At 41.5% G+C, this 17,173-nt stretch overlaps 1 protein-coding gene across 3 annotated transcripts in view; it reads right to left on the reverse strand.

The window, feature by feature from the left end:
• The window catches only part of LOC146866944 (importin-9-like), a 346,501-nt gene that overhangs the window by 265,751 nt on the left and 63,577 nt on the right, over positions 1-17,173 (reverse strand). For all 3 annotated transcript variants that reach the window (XM_085603269.1, XM_085603270.1, XM_085603268.1), the window contains exons 3-4: positions 14,541-14,627; positions 12,452-12,653 (exon numbers count right to left, since the gene is read on the reverse strand). In XM_085603269.1, coding sequence (XP_085459395.1) covers positions 12,452-12,653; positions 14,541-14,627 — 289 coding nt within the window. The remainder of the gene's footprint in view (positions 1-12,451; positions 12,654-14,540; positions 14,628-17,173) is intronic.

Consider the following 17,173-nt stretch of genomic DNA (forward strand, 5'->3'; position numbering starts at 1 on the left):
AATAGAGAGAGATAGAGATAGATCTATCTATATTTATCGAGATAGAGATAGAGATAGATCTCTCTATATTTATCGAGATAGAGATAGATCTATCTAAATTTATCGAGATAGAGATATCTCTAATAGAGATAGAGATATCTCTAATATAGATAGATCTATCTATATTTATCGAGATAGAGATAGATCTAGCTATATTTATCGAGATAGAGAAAGAGATAGAGATATCTCTAATAGAGATAGAGAAAGAGATATAGAGATAGAGATATCTCTAATAGAGATAGAGATATCTCTAATAGAGATAGGGATATCTCTAATAGAGATAGAGATATCTCCAATAGAGATATCTCCAATGGAGATAGAGAGATATCTCTAATAGAGATAGAGATACCTCTAATAGAGATAGAGATACCTCTAATAGAGATAGAGATACCTCTAATAGAGATAGAGATATCTCTAATAGAGATAGAGATATCTCTAATAGAGATAGAGATATCTAATAGAGATAGAGATATCTAATAGAGATAGAGATATCTCTAATAGAGATAGAGATATCTCTAATAGAGATAGAGTTATCTCTAATAGAGATAGAGATATCTCTAATAGAGATAGAGACAGATATCTCTAATAGAGATAGAGACAGATATCTCTAATAGAGATAGAGACAGATATCTCTAATAGAGATAGAGACATCTCTAATAGAGATAGAGATATCTCTAATAGAGATAGAGATATCTCTAATAGAGATAGAGATATCTCTAATAGAGATAGAGATATCTCTAATAGAGATAGAGATAGAAATATATCTAATAGAGAAAGAGATAGAGATATCTCTAATAGATATAGATAGAGATAGAGGGCTGCTGGTGACTTTTGTGGACTAACTGGAGGATTTGCTGTCCTGCATCGCTGACCCTCTTTCCCTGCTGTCTCTCCGTCCCCCGCCGCCGCTATCACCATCAGCGGCCGCGGAGCGGGGACGGGACTACATCCCCCATCATCCCAAGCGCCTGGGGAGCCGCGTTGCCGTTTTCTCGCCAGGAGGGGCATAATAGAATGATGAAATCTTTACTTCTCCTGGTGTTGGACAAAATTGGGAGGCTCTTACAGCGGGTGGATAAAATGGAGCAGGAAACCCTGGATAATTTTTTCTCGCTAAAATCATTTATCAAATTACAGTTGAGAAATAGGGAGGCTGGCCAAGGGAGAGGGGATGACAATAGGGAGTCATATATAGTGTCTCAAAGTCCAGCCCTTACTACAGGCACCCCAACAGTAGTACCGGAGGTCCCTGTTTGTGCCCCACAGCCTACCCCTACAACTGTAGGGTCGGGAAGGAAGTCTGGTCCGCTAGTAACTAAAACCGCAAATAAAACCAAGCCCACTAAATTATCCAACAGTAAGAAGACCTGTCCCACAGCTTCTGGTATTGCTTCCAATGATAATACCATTACCCCTGCCCTTAAGCCTGCGGCTTCCAGCCTATCCATGATTCTAAACCCTGAAGCATCCAAACCTGTAAAGGCCTGCTCTCATCCTACAGGCGAGGGGTTAGGAGAGGGAAGGGTGAATAACGTCAATCTCCCCCCTGCCTGCCAGCCTTACGTAGCTGTTCTGACCGGGGTGCCTGTGCTTAGCCCGGGCAAGCGGGAGACCTTTGAGGATTTGTATAATAAGACCCTTTTTTGGTTCAAAGAAAATAGGCCATTGCCTAAACCTTTGGAGGGACGGATCTTACATGTTAGGAGAGTTGGTTGGATTGGTTCTAAACAAAAAACGATAAATGGGGATTGTATAATTGTGAATTTTGACGACCCAAGGGTGGCTAGGCATGTATGCAGTGGACCCCAGAGGATGTATAGCCCACTTGCCTGTGGGGGTCAAATTGATATACATGACCTTAGCTACTTCTATTCCCCTAACTTGCCTGGGAAGACAGTTGGTTTTTATGGGTGGGAGGAGAGGGACGGCAGCCAGTTCTGTGGGCCCCTCCTCCACCCTAGTTTTTCTGACAGGCCTCCATACCAGCCACGAGATTGGCTTTTACAACAGTATTGACATCCTACCTGCCCAATATGGGAAACACACTGTGAGGTAATAGAGGAGTTGCCAAACATTAGCCAACCGATTAGTGTGGATTTGGTGAGGTCTCCCTTTTGTACTCCATCTAATATAAATCCCCCTAGGGAACAATTGCAATCGATTTTGCCATGTCCCAAACCACTTGCCCAGTCCTCCCTAATTAAGGCTACTTTGAAGGAGGTAATTACACCTAAAGTGACCATGTTGTTACCGACAATTGAGGCAATTGCAACTACTGCTAGCGCCCCCTTCATCAGTAATTTGGAGTTGGGGTGGGAGGAGGAGGCCAGTGCCCCATTAAAGGTTGTTAGTTGGAATATAGCAGGACTCGGACGGAATTTAGGTTTGCCAGATTGGAATGCCATGATTGAATCATATGGGATCTGTTTGTTCCAGGAGACTTGGTCCCTGGAACCTCAATATAAGATGGGCTATACCACCTATTCTGTCCCCGCCATACGCCCAAAGGGAGGGAAAGGCCGTCCCTCGGGAGGGCTGACAATCTGGGTAAATATTTCCCTGCGTTACTCTATCAAACTTATTACTACGAAGTCTCCTGATCTACAAAGGCTAACAGTCAGAGGCCCATGTGGTGGGAAAGTACTTGAAATTTTGAACATTTACGTCAGAGGAGCACGGGGGGGTTCTTCTACGTTATCCTCAACTGGCCTTGATGAGGAACTCAGAAATATCAAATCTGATGCCTTCATCTTGTTAGCGGGGGATTTTAATTGTACGTATGAACCCCTTGCCCTGGACGATGTGTTGGGTAATAGAGAAGATGATAATAGGAGAGGTATCCCAACATTGCAAATCCCACCAATCAGGAGATGGAATCAAGGTGTTATTGATTTCAATGCACTCTGTATGGAGTATGATCTTAGAGCTACCAATGGCAGATCCAACTCAGACCAAATGGGGGCCCACACGTTCAACAGAGTGGGCCATTCCTCACGGATTGACTACATTCTGCTGAACTACTGTTTATGGCCCTACTTGTTGGATATGGTGGTCTTGCCGTCTACTGATAGCGACCATAATCCATTGTCTCTATCCCTGCGCCCCCCTTGGTTGGGCCACTCCCCACTTCGCTTCCCTCACACGTGGAGAGTTACACATGAAGTATGCCCTTCAAATTGTGGTAGGCGTTTAAAATGGAACAACTTTGCTGCCAGGGAGTGCAAGATACAGGAGGCAAACTTAATAATGTCAAATGTTCCTCAACGTCTAGATTCTCCCCTCCCTAGTGCACAGGAGATCTCATTACTGTTTGATCAAACTACGCATGCACTAGGTGAGCTATTTTTAGTCCACACTGTGGGGAAGAAATCTAATACAAGAGGCGCCACAAAGGGCAATGTTGGGTGGTTCACTCCTGTCTGCCGAGAGGCTAAAAGGGAACTAATTAAGGCGGTTAAATCTAAGAACAGAGCCTTGATTAGTGCTGCAAGAGGCAACCAAAGGAGAATTATTAGAAGGCTAAAATAGCATGGGAGGACCAGTTTTGGCATGATTTAAAGGCCGCTAGCACAAGGAAGGACTCTAAGGGTTTTTGGGATTTACTAAGAGCAAGGGATAAGCCCGCGGACTCACTAATAACATGCAATATACCAGAGGACGCGTGGTTTGACCATTTTTTTCAAACTCTATAATGTGGCTCTCAGTGCGGAGACATGTTCGACTGAAAGTTATTCTGTAGTACCCTGTGAATTCACTGAGGAGCATTTGTTCACTGTCAAGGAACTGGTGGGGGCTATCACATGCCTTGTCCCCAATAAAGCTGCAGGCCCGGATGGCTTGCCAGGGGATTTGTTACGTACCAACCCAGTAGAGTGGGCGAAACTTATCGCTGCTCTACTGAATGCTAGCTTCAGTGGGGCAACTCTCCCAGGCTCATGGAAGGGCGCTGAAGTTGTTCCCATCTTTAAAAAAGGGAGTCGGTCCGACCCCGCCAATTATCGCCCCATAAGCCTTTTAGACTCCTCACAGAAAGTGGCAGGCAAAGTGGTTTTAGGCAGGCTACTACAATGGATTGAGGAAAAAAGTATTCTTTCTGATTTTCAGGCCGGTTTTAGATCAGGTATGGGGACGATAGAGCAATGCTTTCGGCTTTTGATGCTCTATTGGAAAGTGGTTGTACTGGGCAAGGGCAGTCTGTATCTCGCTTTTATTGATTTGCGGACTGCCTTTGACCTGGTCCCGCGCAACCAACTTTGGGGTGTGCTGAATGACCTGGGTATTCCTCCCTACCTTCTAAGCTTATTGGTAAAGTTGCATGCCGACAACTTTGCGCAGATCAGGTGGGGTAACCAGGGCCAAAAAACAAATCGAATACCTGTAAATAGAGGAGTACGCCAGGGGTGTGTTCTAGCCCCCACTCTGTTTTCTTTGTATGTGAATGGAGTGGTGGACTTTCTATCGGAAGTTCCATCAGATGCACCATCCCTGGCCGGCAGAAGAATACCCACTCTCCTATTTGCAGATGATACCCTCCTGATCTCCAAAACCCCGGTAGGCCTGCAGAGCCTGCTATCTAGTTTTAAATCTTTTTGTGATGAAAAGGGGCTAGTCATTAACACTGGGAAAACGAAGTATCTAGTTCTTAACCCTCCGAAAAAGACAATTAAACCGCCAATTTTAGATGCTGTTTCTTTAGAGAGGGTTACTGAGTTAGACTATCTTGGTATCCGCCTCTGTGATTCGATGAGTTGGGAATGTCACTCACACAAGATGTTGCTGACTCATAAAAGGGTATTGGCTGTCCTTCTTAAAGAACAACGTGCCTCAACCCTAAAACCTATCGCACCAATCCTTGACATTTATAGGGCAAGGGGCGTCAGTGCAGTTTTATATGGGGCCGAACTTTGGGGGACACACAAGGTGGATCAGTTATCTCGCTCGGAAAGCAAGTTTTTGAAAGATTTAATGGGGCTTCCTTATAGCACCCCAACCCTCCCACTGTTATTAGACATGGGGCTAAGATCAATTAGCGACCAGGTTAGGCCCCGCCCTCTACTTCTATGGGCAAGAATCTGGAGAGTTCCAGAGTTGTCTTGCTTCGCAGGCAGCTTAACTGATGTGCTGGAGTCGCCGGGCTGGTCCAAGATCCATTGGTTGAGAGAAGTCAAGCGTCTTCTTCTCAACATGGGTCTTGGCAATGCCTGGGCTAATAGAACTGCTCCCCCAATATCTGTGCTAAAGAAATTATATTGGAATTGGGTAGCTGATAGCAGATCCAGTAATTCTAAATTGTGTAGAACTTCCTTGGACTTCCTATTAATAAAAGATTTGCCCCTTTGTGAACCGTATTTGGACATTGTCACTAAGCGCTGTGATAGGGCATTGTATTTTCAGTTTAGGATAGGCCATCTTCCCGTTGGGGAACTTACCTCTAGGTGGAAGCACTCGACCCAAACCACCTCTATGTGCCCATTTTGTGAACACAGGATTGAGTCAATCCCGCACCTGTTTTTCGAATGTTCGGCCTATGCCCTTCCCCGCAGTAGATGGTTAAAACCACTATGCAGAGAACTTGGGACAAGGCATTTTAAGGAGGCCTTGCGTGTCTTAAAAAATGATCCACGCCCACTTTATGCCTGCGGCATAGCCAAGTTCCTGGGTTGGGCCTGGCGTATTAGATCATCTAGGCGTTCTTATCTTGTTTAATTCGTTCTTAAATGATTTTATATAATTTATTGGGGTCTTTTGTATAATGAATTGTATGTTAATGTACTGACTATTTTTATTGTCTCATTGTTTTGTGCTAAATGTACTGCTTTTTAAGATATTTTTTATATCGAAATAAAGCCTATGATGATCATGGAGATGATAGAGATATCTCTAATAGAGACAGATATCTACAATAGAGATAGAGATATCTCTAATAGAGATAGAGACATCTCTAATAGAGATATCTCTAATAGAGATAGAGATATCTCTAATAGAGAGACAGATAGAGATAGAGACATCTCTAATAGAGATAGATCTATCTATATTTATCGAGATAGAGATAGAGATAGATCTATCTATATTGATAGAGATAGAGATATCTCTAATAGAGATAGACATACAGACATCTCTAATAGAGATAGAGAGACATCTCTAATAGAGATAGAGAGACATCTCTAATAGAGATAGAGAGACATCTCTAATAGAGATAGAGAGACATCTCTAATAGAGATAGAGACATCTCTAATAGAGATAGAGAGACATCTCTAATAGATATCTCTAATAGAGATGGAGACATCTCTAATAGAGATGGAGACATCTCTAATAGAGATGGAGACATCTCTAATAGAGATGGAGACATCTCTAATAGAGATAGAGAGATATCTCTAATAGAGATAGAGAGATATCTCTAATAGAGATAGAGAGATATCTCTATCTGAGATAGAGAGATATCTCTAATAGAGATAGAGAGATATCTCTAATAGAGATAGAGACATCTCAAATACAGATAGAGAAAGAGATATCTCTAATAGAGATCTCTGATAGAGATAGAGATATCTCTAATGGAAATAGAGATAGAGACATCTCTAATAGAGATATAGATAGATATATCTAATAGAGATAGAGACATCTCTAATAGAGATGGAGACATCTCTAATAGAGATAGAGATAGAGACATCTCTAATAGAGATAGAGATAGAGACATCTCTGATAGAGATATCTCTAATAGAGATAGATATATCTCTAATAGAGAGATATCTCTAATAGAGATAGAGATATCTCTAATAGAGATAGAGATATCTCTAATAGAGATAGAGATAGATCTATCTATATTTATCGAGATAGAGAACTCTAATAGAGATAGATCTATCTATATTTATCGAGATAGAGATAGTGATCGAGACATCTCTAATAGAGATAGTGACATCTCTAATAGAAATAGAGACATCTCTGATAGAGATATATCTCTAATAGAGATAGGGATAGAGATCTCTAATAGAGATAGAGATATCTCTAATAGAGATAGAGATAGAGATATCTCTAATAGAGATAGAGACATCTCTAATAGAGATAGAGACATCTCTAATAGAGATAGAGATAAAGGTAGAGACATATCTAATAGAGAGAGAGATATCTCTAATAGAGATAGAGATATCTCTAATAGAGATAGAGACATCTCTAATAGAGATAGAGACGTCTCTAATAGAGATAGAGATGTCTCTAATAGAGATAGAGATGTCTCTTATAGAGATAGAGACGTCTCTAATAGAGATAGAGACATCTCTAATAGAGATAGAGACAGACATCTCTAATAGAGATAGAGATAGACATCTCTAATAGAGATAGAGATAGACATCTCTAATAGAGATAGAGATAGACATCTCTAATAGAGATAGAGATAGACATCTCTAATAGAGATAGAGATAGACATCTCTAAAAGAGATAGAGATAGACATCTCTAATAGAGATAGAGATATCTGAATGAATGAATGAATGAATGAAAAAATATTTAATAAAGCGAACTGCGGCCAAGCGGCTTCCTGGCGCAAGGGGCCCTGGTCAGAGCTCACAGAAGGGATCCGAGGGACCTATGAAGAAAAAGCCTGAATGAAAAGAAAAGTTTTGAGGGCTTTTCGAAAGTGGGTGTAAATGGGGATGGAGCGAATATGAAGTGGAAGGCTGTTCCAGAACTGGGGGGCCAAAACGGAGAGGCGAGTGCCACCAGTTCTGAGTTTGCGGAAACGGAGGATGTGCAGAAGAGAAAGAGAAGAAGAACGGAGGGTTCGACTAGTGACGTGGGATGAAATAAGGGAGGTGATGTAGGGAGGGGCAGAGCGGGAGTGAGCTCGAAAAGCGAAGCAGGCTAGTTTGAAAAGAGATCTGAAACGGATAGGGAGCCAGTGAAGAGATTTAAGAACAGGAGTAATGTGAGAGAATTTGGGAAGGGAGAAAATAAGGCGGGCAGCTTGATTTTGAATGGCCTGTAAACGTCGAGACTCGTAGGCAGGAATGCCCACGTACAGGCCATTCCCATAGTCGAGGCGAGAGATGACTAAAGCCAGGACTATGGTTTTGAGTGCATCAGTGGTGAAAAAGCGTGAGATTTTCCAGATGAGACGGAGGGAAAGAAAGCAGGAAGACACAACAGAGCTAATCTGACTATGCATTGTTAAGTCAGAACTAACTTTGATGCCGAGGGTGCGAACAGAGGGAGAGGGCGTAGGAGGGGGACCAAAAGAAAGGGGTCAGTGTGCTGGGGACCAGGGGTTAGATGAACCACCCGTGAGAACAAGTTCCGTCTTATCGGGGTTGAGCTTAAGATGGTTAGCGCTCATCCACTCGGAAATGAAGATTAAGGTGGAACTGAACTTAGGAAGAGAGTCAGGAGAGGAGGAAAGATCAAAGACGAGCTGGAGGTCATCTGCGTAGTTATACACAGAGACCCCCAGCTCAAGAAGAGAGGTGACAAGGGGACAGATGTAAAGATTAAAGAGAAGGGAGGAAAGAGAAGAACCCTGGGGAACACCACAGGTGACCGGACGGGGGGGGGGGGGGGGGCAGAGAAACCGGAGAGATGAACCGCCTGGTACCTATCCCGAAGGAAGGATGCCAGCCAGGAGAGGGCCGCACCCCGAATGCCCGCTGCGTTGACACGGGCGAGAAGAATGGAATGGTCAACCGTGTCAAACGCAGCGGACAGATCGAGAAGGACCAGGGCTTGGGGGAGGTTGGAATCGGCCTTCCCCTTGAGTTCATCCAGAACCGCGAGAACCACTGCCTCCGTTGAGTGACCTGAGCGAAAGCCCGCCTGATGGGAAGCGAGAAGGCCATTATCCTCGATATACGAGGAGAGGCAAGAGGTGACATGGGTCTCGAGGATCTTAGCTAAATAGGGGAGAAGGGAGATGGGTCGGAAATGAGCAGGGAGGGAGGGATCCAGACCAGGTTTTTTTAGAATGGGGAGAACGACGGCTGATTTAAATGATAAAGGAACAGAACCAGAGGCCAAAGAAGACTTAAGTAGAGTGAGCGGGGGGACAGGAGAGTCAGTAAAAAGAGATCTCTAATAGAGATAGATCTATCTATATTTATCGAGATGGAGATAGAGATATAGATCTATCTATATTTATTGAGATAGAGATAGAGACATCTCTAATAGAGATAGAGACATCTCTAATAGAGATAGAGACATCTCTAATAGAGATATCTCTAATAGAGATAGAGACATCTCTAATAGAGACATAGAGATATCTCTAATAGAGACATAGAGATATCTCTAATAGAGATAGAGATATCTCTAATAGAGATAGAGACATCTCTAATAGAGATAGAGACCTCTCTAATAGAGATAGAGACATCTCTAATAGAGATAGAGATATCTCTAATAGAGATAGAGATATCTAATAGAGAGATAGATATCTCTAATAGAGATAGAGATATCTCTAATAGAGATAAAGACATCTCTAATAGAGATAAAGACATCTCTAATAGAGATAGAGACATCTCTAATAGAGATAGATCTATCTATATTTATCGAGATGGAGATAGAGATAGAGATAGATCTATCTATATTTATCGAGATCGAGATAGATCTATCTATATTGAGATAGAGATCGAGATATCTCTAATAGAGATAGAGATATCTCTATTAGAGATAGAGATCTCTAATAGAGATAGAGATCTCTAATAGAGAGATATCTCTAGTAGAGATAGAGATATCTCTATCTGATAGAGATATCTCTGATAGAGATATCTCTAATAGAGATAGAGATCTCTAATAGAGATAGACATCTCTAATAGAGATAGAGACATCTCTAATAGAGATAGAGACATCTCTAATAGAGATAGAGATATCTCTAATAGAGATAGAGATATCTCTAATAGAGAGAGATAGAGATATCTCTAATAGAGAGAGATAGAGATATCTCTAATAGAGAGAGAGATATCTCTAATAGAGAGAGAGATATCTCTAATAGAGATATCTCTAATAGAGATATCTCTAATAGAGATAGAGATCTCTAATAGAGATAGATATCTCTAATAGAGATAGATAGAGACATCTCTAATAGAGATAGAGATATCTCTAATAGAAGGATAGATATCTCTAATAGAGATAGAGATCTCTAATAGAGATATCTCTAATAGAGATAGACATCTCTAATAGAGATAGAGATATCTCTAATAGAGATAGAGATAGAGATATCTCTAATAGAGAGACAGATAGAGATAGAGACATCACTAATAGAGATAGAAACATCTCTAATAGAGATAGAGACATCTCTAATAGAGATAGAGACATCTCTAATAGAGAGAGATAGAGATAGAGACATCTCTAATAGAGATAGAGATAACTCCAATAGAGATAGAGATATCTCCAATAGAGATAGAGATATCTTTAATAGAGATAGAGAGATATCTCTAATAGAGATAGAGAGATATCTCTAATAGAGATAGAGAGATATCTCTAATAGAGATAGAGAGATATCTCTAATAGAGATAGAGAGATATCTCTAATAGAGATCTCTAATAGAGATAGAGATATCTCTAATGGAAATAGAGATATCTCTAATAGAGATAGAGATAGAGACATCTCTAATAGAGATAGAGAGATATCTCTAATAGAGATAGATATCTCTAATAGAGATAGATACATCTCTAATAGAGATAGAGATATCTCTAATAGAAATAGAGATATCTCTAATAGAAATAGAGATATTTCTAATAGAGATAGAGACATCTCTAATAGAGATAGAGACATCTCTAATAGAGATAGAGACATCTCTAATAGAGATAGAGACATCTCTAATAGAGATAGAGCTAGAGATCTCTAATAGAGATAGAGATAGCTTTAATAGAGATAGAGATATCTCTAATAGAGATAGAGCTAGAGATCTCTAATAGAGATAGAGATAGCTTTAATAGAGATAGAGATATCTCTAATAGAGATGGAGATAGAGACATCTCTAATAGAGATAAAGACATCTCTAATAGAGATAGAGACATCTCTAATAGAGATAGAGACATCTCTAATAGAGATAGAGAGATATTTCTAATAGAGATAGAGGTATCTCCAATAGAGATAGAGACATCTCTAATAGAGATCTCTAATAGAGATAGAGACATCTCTAATAGAGATAGAGACATCTCTAATAAAGATAGAGAGATATCTCTAATAGAGATAGAGATATCTCTAATAGAGATATATCCAATAGAGATATCTCCAATAGAGATAGAGAGATATCTCTAATAGAGATAGAGACATCTCTAATAGAGAGAGAAAGAGATATCTCTAATAGAGATCTCTAATAGAGATAGAGATATCTCTAATGGAGATAGAGACATCTCTGATAGAGATAGAGACATCTCTAATAGAGATAGAAATAGACATCTCTCATAGAGATATCTCTAATAGAGATAGATACATCTATAATAGAGATAGAGATCTCTCTAATAAAGATAGAGACATCTCTAATAGAGATAGAGAGACACCTCTAATAGAGATAGAGACACCTCTAATAGAGATAGAGATAGAGATATCTCTAATAGAGATAGAGACATCTCTAATAGAGATAGAGACATCTCTAATAGAGATAGAGACATCTCTAATAGAGATAGAGACATCTCTAATAGAGATAGAGACATCTCTAATAGAGATAGAGACATCTCTAATAGAGATAGAGATAGAGACATCTCTAAGAGATATCTCTAATAGAGATAGAGATCCTCTAATAGAGATAGAGATAGAGACATCTCTAATAGAGATAGAGATCCTCTAATAGAGATAGAGATAGAGACATCTCTAATAGAGATAGAGACATCTCTAATAGAGATAGAGACATCTCTAATAGAGATAGAGACATCTCTAATAGAGATAGAGACATCTCTAATAGAGAGAGATAGAGATATCTCTAATAGAGATAGAGAAAGATATCTCTAATAGAGATAGAGACATCTCTAATAGAGAGATATCTCTAATAGAGATAGACACATCTCTAATAGAGATAGAGAGACATCCCTAATAGAGATAGAGATAGAGATATCTCTAATAGAGATAGAGATAGAGATATCTCTAATAGAGATAGAGATATCTCTAATAGAGATAGAGATATCTCTAATAGAGATAGAGATATCTCTAATAAAGATAGAGATATCTCTAATAAAGATAGAGATATCTCTAATAGAGATACAGACATCTCTAATAGAGATAGAGACATCTCTAATAGAGATAGAGACATCTCTAATAGAGATAGAGATATCTCTAATAGAGATAGAGATAGAGAGAGTTTTTGCCAGTAAGTGCTTGCTTCCATTTACTGTGCCAGAGCTACAATATATGGCTGGCTCAATAAGGCCACCCCCCCCCTTTCATCCATTGCTTTATAGAAGCCTGTACAGCTAGGTCTTAGGCACTCATGGGACTCACTAGTCAAAACCCTCATGGCTCCATGCACTGCATTCAGGTCTCCACTGACGAGCATCTCCATCAGCAAGTTGAAAAGCTGAGGCCAGGCCTCAGGCCAGTCCCAGTGCGCTATCGCAGATACCGCATAGGCCACGCTGGAGCGCACCTTGCTGATTGACTCCCTCAGCCTGTTGGGAAGCAGCTGCCTGATGACCATTTTCGCCTGGAAGATCAAAAGCAGTACAGTTTGAGGCATACCTAAAAAATTAGGATGAACTAGGGCACATGGAATAAAGTAATCGCTGCAGGAAAAACCAATTTAAAAAAGCTACAAGAGACCTTTTCCTGCAAACACCAACCTGACCAGTGGCAAGCCGACCAGGACTGGGCCCTCCTGTTGGCCTACTCTGTGAATTTTTAAGTGCCTCCCCTGAGGTCCTGTGGGCCTTTAGAAGTGTACTTCTGTGGTGAACTGGGACTTAAAGGATTAGAGTAAGAGGGTAAAATGTTTGACCAGCATGACCTAATCACTTCAACGCGGTCAGTGTCAAACTGCGCCCATGTCCTGTTCTACTGCAACCATTGATTACTACTACCACTGTGTGGTATCTGGGTTACCCTAATAGGATTTTTGACAATTTGGTGCCATTCGGTTGATGACATTTTACTCTGTTTTTCCAATTCAATTTGGGATTTTCATTGATTTGCATTTCCACTGCAAATTATTACTTTAGTACTGAATAAATACACATTTTCTCAAACTGCTCTGCATCATAGCTACCTGGGGGTTGAGCTCAGGTAAATGTAGGGACTTTAAGGGATCACCCTTCCAAAGATTGTGATTATTGATCCCAAGTGGTGCCAACCCAGTCCTGGGCCCTTGGAAGTAGGTATAAACTGCTGCTCCAGCAAAAAAGCATGCATCGAAGATGTGTGCGGTTCGGAACCGGTGCATCTCCCTCGACGATGACGCATCCCCACTACTGCAAGGATTGACCGCAACGCATCACCACCACTGTGAGGACCCACTGCAACGCAGCCCCAACTGCGCAGTGCATCGACCCTAGTTCTGACGTATCACCCGCCTTTATCCTAAGTATCACACTGCGTACTCTGGTCCTCATGGTGGACGCAAACATGGTACATTACAGCGGGCCAAGGCTGGTCCCTGTATCTGACCAGCACTCCATCGTGGTTGGCCTGAACTTTTGGATTTGACTCAGTGTAGCGCAACCAGATAGCCCTTTTTCATGATTTATGTTTTTAATCACTGCAATTCAGTTTATTCTTTGAAAATTCATAACTGCGGTTATACTTGCTGGACTTTTGTCCTTTTGGTCTTGTTTTGTTCTTTAAATTAAGCTATCGTTTTCTAACCAGGTGTGGTATCTTTTTGTGATGTGTTTCCACTGTTTGAATGGTTTCTCAAATACTTTACACTCTGTCTCTGAAGAGAAGCCTGACAGCTCTGTGCCAAGCTACCAGAGGGTGAGCACAGGTTAATTTAGGGTGTGTATCTGACTTAACCTGTTTAGGATTGTGGTACCTGCTTGCACAGGATGCATACCTCTGCCAAACTAAAACCCAATTTTTAACAGTAAACATAACTGAGAATCTGTACACCTCATACCTTTAGTAAGACCTACATAGTTCGTTACTGTGTCACTTAAATTTAGATCATCCCCTGAGACACTCTTCGACTACAACACTTAAGGTCATACTCTACTAGCACAAACTTACAAATATGCTTGCAAACCCCGGGCTGTGATCATTCTCAGACAAGGCAGTAATTCCCTGCATGCAAGTAATTAAAAACAGCATGCTCACTGCAACTAATTATTTTTGGATGCTTTGTTGGTGGCAGAGAGTTTGGTTCAAGAAGCAGGATGCAGGGCACACAAGCAGTTTCACAATATACCATTTTGTCCACCCAGAGTTAGGAAAATAGGAGAACCAGAAATATACAATTACCTTTATCATAGGTCAGTCAAGGCACACAGGTTAATACTCGTTATCAGAAAACCCTAACATTTAAGCTAGTGGGAAACCTTAAGATCTAACCTAGTACACCAAGAAGTGTGTAATGGTTAAAGGCAATCCAAATACATACCCTTTCAGTGGTCTCCGGTGATCTAAATTTTTCCGACTGGGAGCACCAGTGAGTTTCCACATACTGTTTCAGAACAACCGATGCAAGCTGGAAAGACAATCATCAGATTTAAGCTTCAAACATGCAGTATTTCGTTTTTCTTTAATTTGGTAATGTAAAAGTTTGTTACATAGAGCCCTGAAAATTTACCACAGTCCTTAACGAGAAGGCAATGATACAAGCAGCTGAGAAATCCAACCAGCAATGGGCCCTCAAACGGATAAGTTCAGTTTACATTCATGACGATATGTAGTACCCACACCAGATACCAGGCAGAGGGAAAAGTGCATTGTTTTAATAAAGACAGGAAAATAAACCATGTGTGTAAAGTCTAAAAACCTCAACGTTACAGGAATGGTTACTAACATCACACACACATTTATAGAAGCAGTTTGCACATAAGCCCTCCTGCCCCCACACATCCTTCTCTCTGCCCCCCCCCCCCCCTTAACGGAGTTCCACAGATCCTATTGATTTCAGTAGTATGAACCACCTTAGGGTTCCCCAAAATTTGCAATGGAAGACTTGCTTTAAAGCGCATGCCAGAATGCCACCTCAAAAACAGTGCATGCTATAAATGTGGAACTGGCAATACCCACTCTCATATCCTTCGGCAAGGATGGTCCTATGCAAAACTATCAAAAATAAAATGTGGATTCCGCAGATCACGCACACTCTACTCAAATCCTCCAAGAATTAAGGAAAAAGCATTAACCTCTGATCCCAGAAAAAGATTGTCTATCTAGACAGAATTGCACAGTGTGAAACTGGAGAATTTGGAATGAATCCCAGTTTCCCTGCTTGACCAAACTGCGTGATCATAGACAATTTATTTCACTAAGCCTCCATTTTGTTCCTTATCACATATGAGAGAACCTTCAAATACAAGAACTCACAACGTATGCTGGAGAAAAACTTCTTTTGCTTGCTTTAATAGACTAGAATATTGCTCCATGTACAAAAAGAATTCAGCCCACGTATAGGGTACACATCCCCTCTAACTTGCACCTTAGTTCACTAAATGCACCGTCATCCAAAAGGATCAGGAATGTTTGTTAATCCATGTTTAAAAACTCTTGCTTGGCTTCAAATACAAAACTTTATACAAAAATATTTGAATTAAACCTCACTATTGATGTCACTACAGTAATACTAGGCATCTTTGCTGCGGAGACTATTCCGCCCCTTAAACAAACCAGATCTTCTCTTGATCAGCCTTCTACTGATCTGTGAACTAAACTCATTCTATCAGTATGAAAATGCTTGACAAATAAAAGTGGAGTGCTCTTTAAAATAGCAGCAGCAAGACGGCATCTGAGTAGAAGCCACCTTACCTCTCTCCCCCTTGGCGGTGTAAATATCCCGGCTGGTGGCTACGAGTATGCGCTGGAGCTGCAGTGAAGTCCACGACTGTCACGGTGTTCTTCGGTGGATTTCTCCGACATTCCATCAAGTCTGACAGCGAGGACATGCCTGCGAGGCTCAAGGGAACTTCTGCGGGGGGCACTGGGAGGCCCTAACGCGGCTTCTGCTAACAGCGTTAGCAGGTTCCGGGCACGCCTACGGTGGCTGCCAGGAAACTAACACGCTATCGGCTGGAGCACTGCTAGAAACAGAGCACGAGCCCAACACCAAGACCGTTGCAATGGCTGCTCAAGGAAGGGTAAAAGCAGCGAACGACCACTACTGCCGTACAGTTGCGGCGTGAGGGCTCGGATTTGAAAATAGATCTCAAAAAGGGGGAGCTACGGCTAAATAAACGCGACAAACAGGGAAAAATCGAACATCACAAAATTGAACTTCCAGGAAAAACAAATCTACGGCGAGCTAAACCACCTACGGATGTAGGGAAATCGCAACCATCCATCTTAAACATCTTCTCACCCAAAGCTTTGGGTGGGGAATGGGTTACCCAAATTGAGATGCAAAAGGATTCCAGCATTAACAATGGCAATGAGGATATGGACAGGGATTGAAGCGACCATATATCAGAAACTGACCAAGCAATAACATCTGCAGTGCAAACACCCACTGGACAAAGTAAAAGGTCAGATGTCCCGGACGGGGGAAACATGACTCCCTGGCAGGAAAATTGTGAGAACACCATCATAGAGGCAAATGTACATGCTGTACATATTAGTCCGAGGGAAGACGTCTTAGTGGAGGGCACTCGACCCCGGATGATGGATGCGGGTATGTCTGGCATAACTAATAGCGAACAGGAAAGCAGAGTAACAGCTGTGGCTAGCAAGACTGGGCTACACTCTCTTGGAGGAAGTGAGGGCCAAATATGGAAGTTGGCTGTTTGACCCCAGATGTACCGGGGAAAAAATAATCTCACTGACAGAAGAGTCAGAGGTTTCAGACATTAGCCTATCTATCAGTAGTGAGGAGGATGGTGTGGGGCTTCTCCTCAGATAATACCAGCCCTTCAGAGATAGCCACAACCACAAAGAAAAGAAAAAAAAACGGAAGATCCCAGGGGAGCACAAGATGGTGGAGGAAGTAGGGTGGGACTATTTAGCAACACAAATGCTCCCCCCCCCCCGAGGGGATAGATGAAGGTGAGATGCAAATGGCGGTGAATTCCAATG

This window comes from Triturus cristatus, chromosome 1_2 (genome assembly GCF_964204655.1).
Source record: "Triturus cristatus chromosome 1_2, aTriCri1.1, whole genome shotgun sequence".
NCBI lineage: Eukaryota > Metazoa > Chordata > Amphibia > Caudata > Salamandridae > Triturus > Triturus cristatus.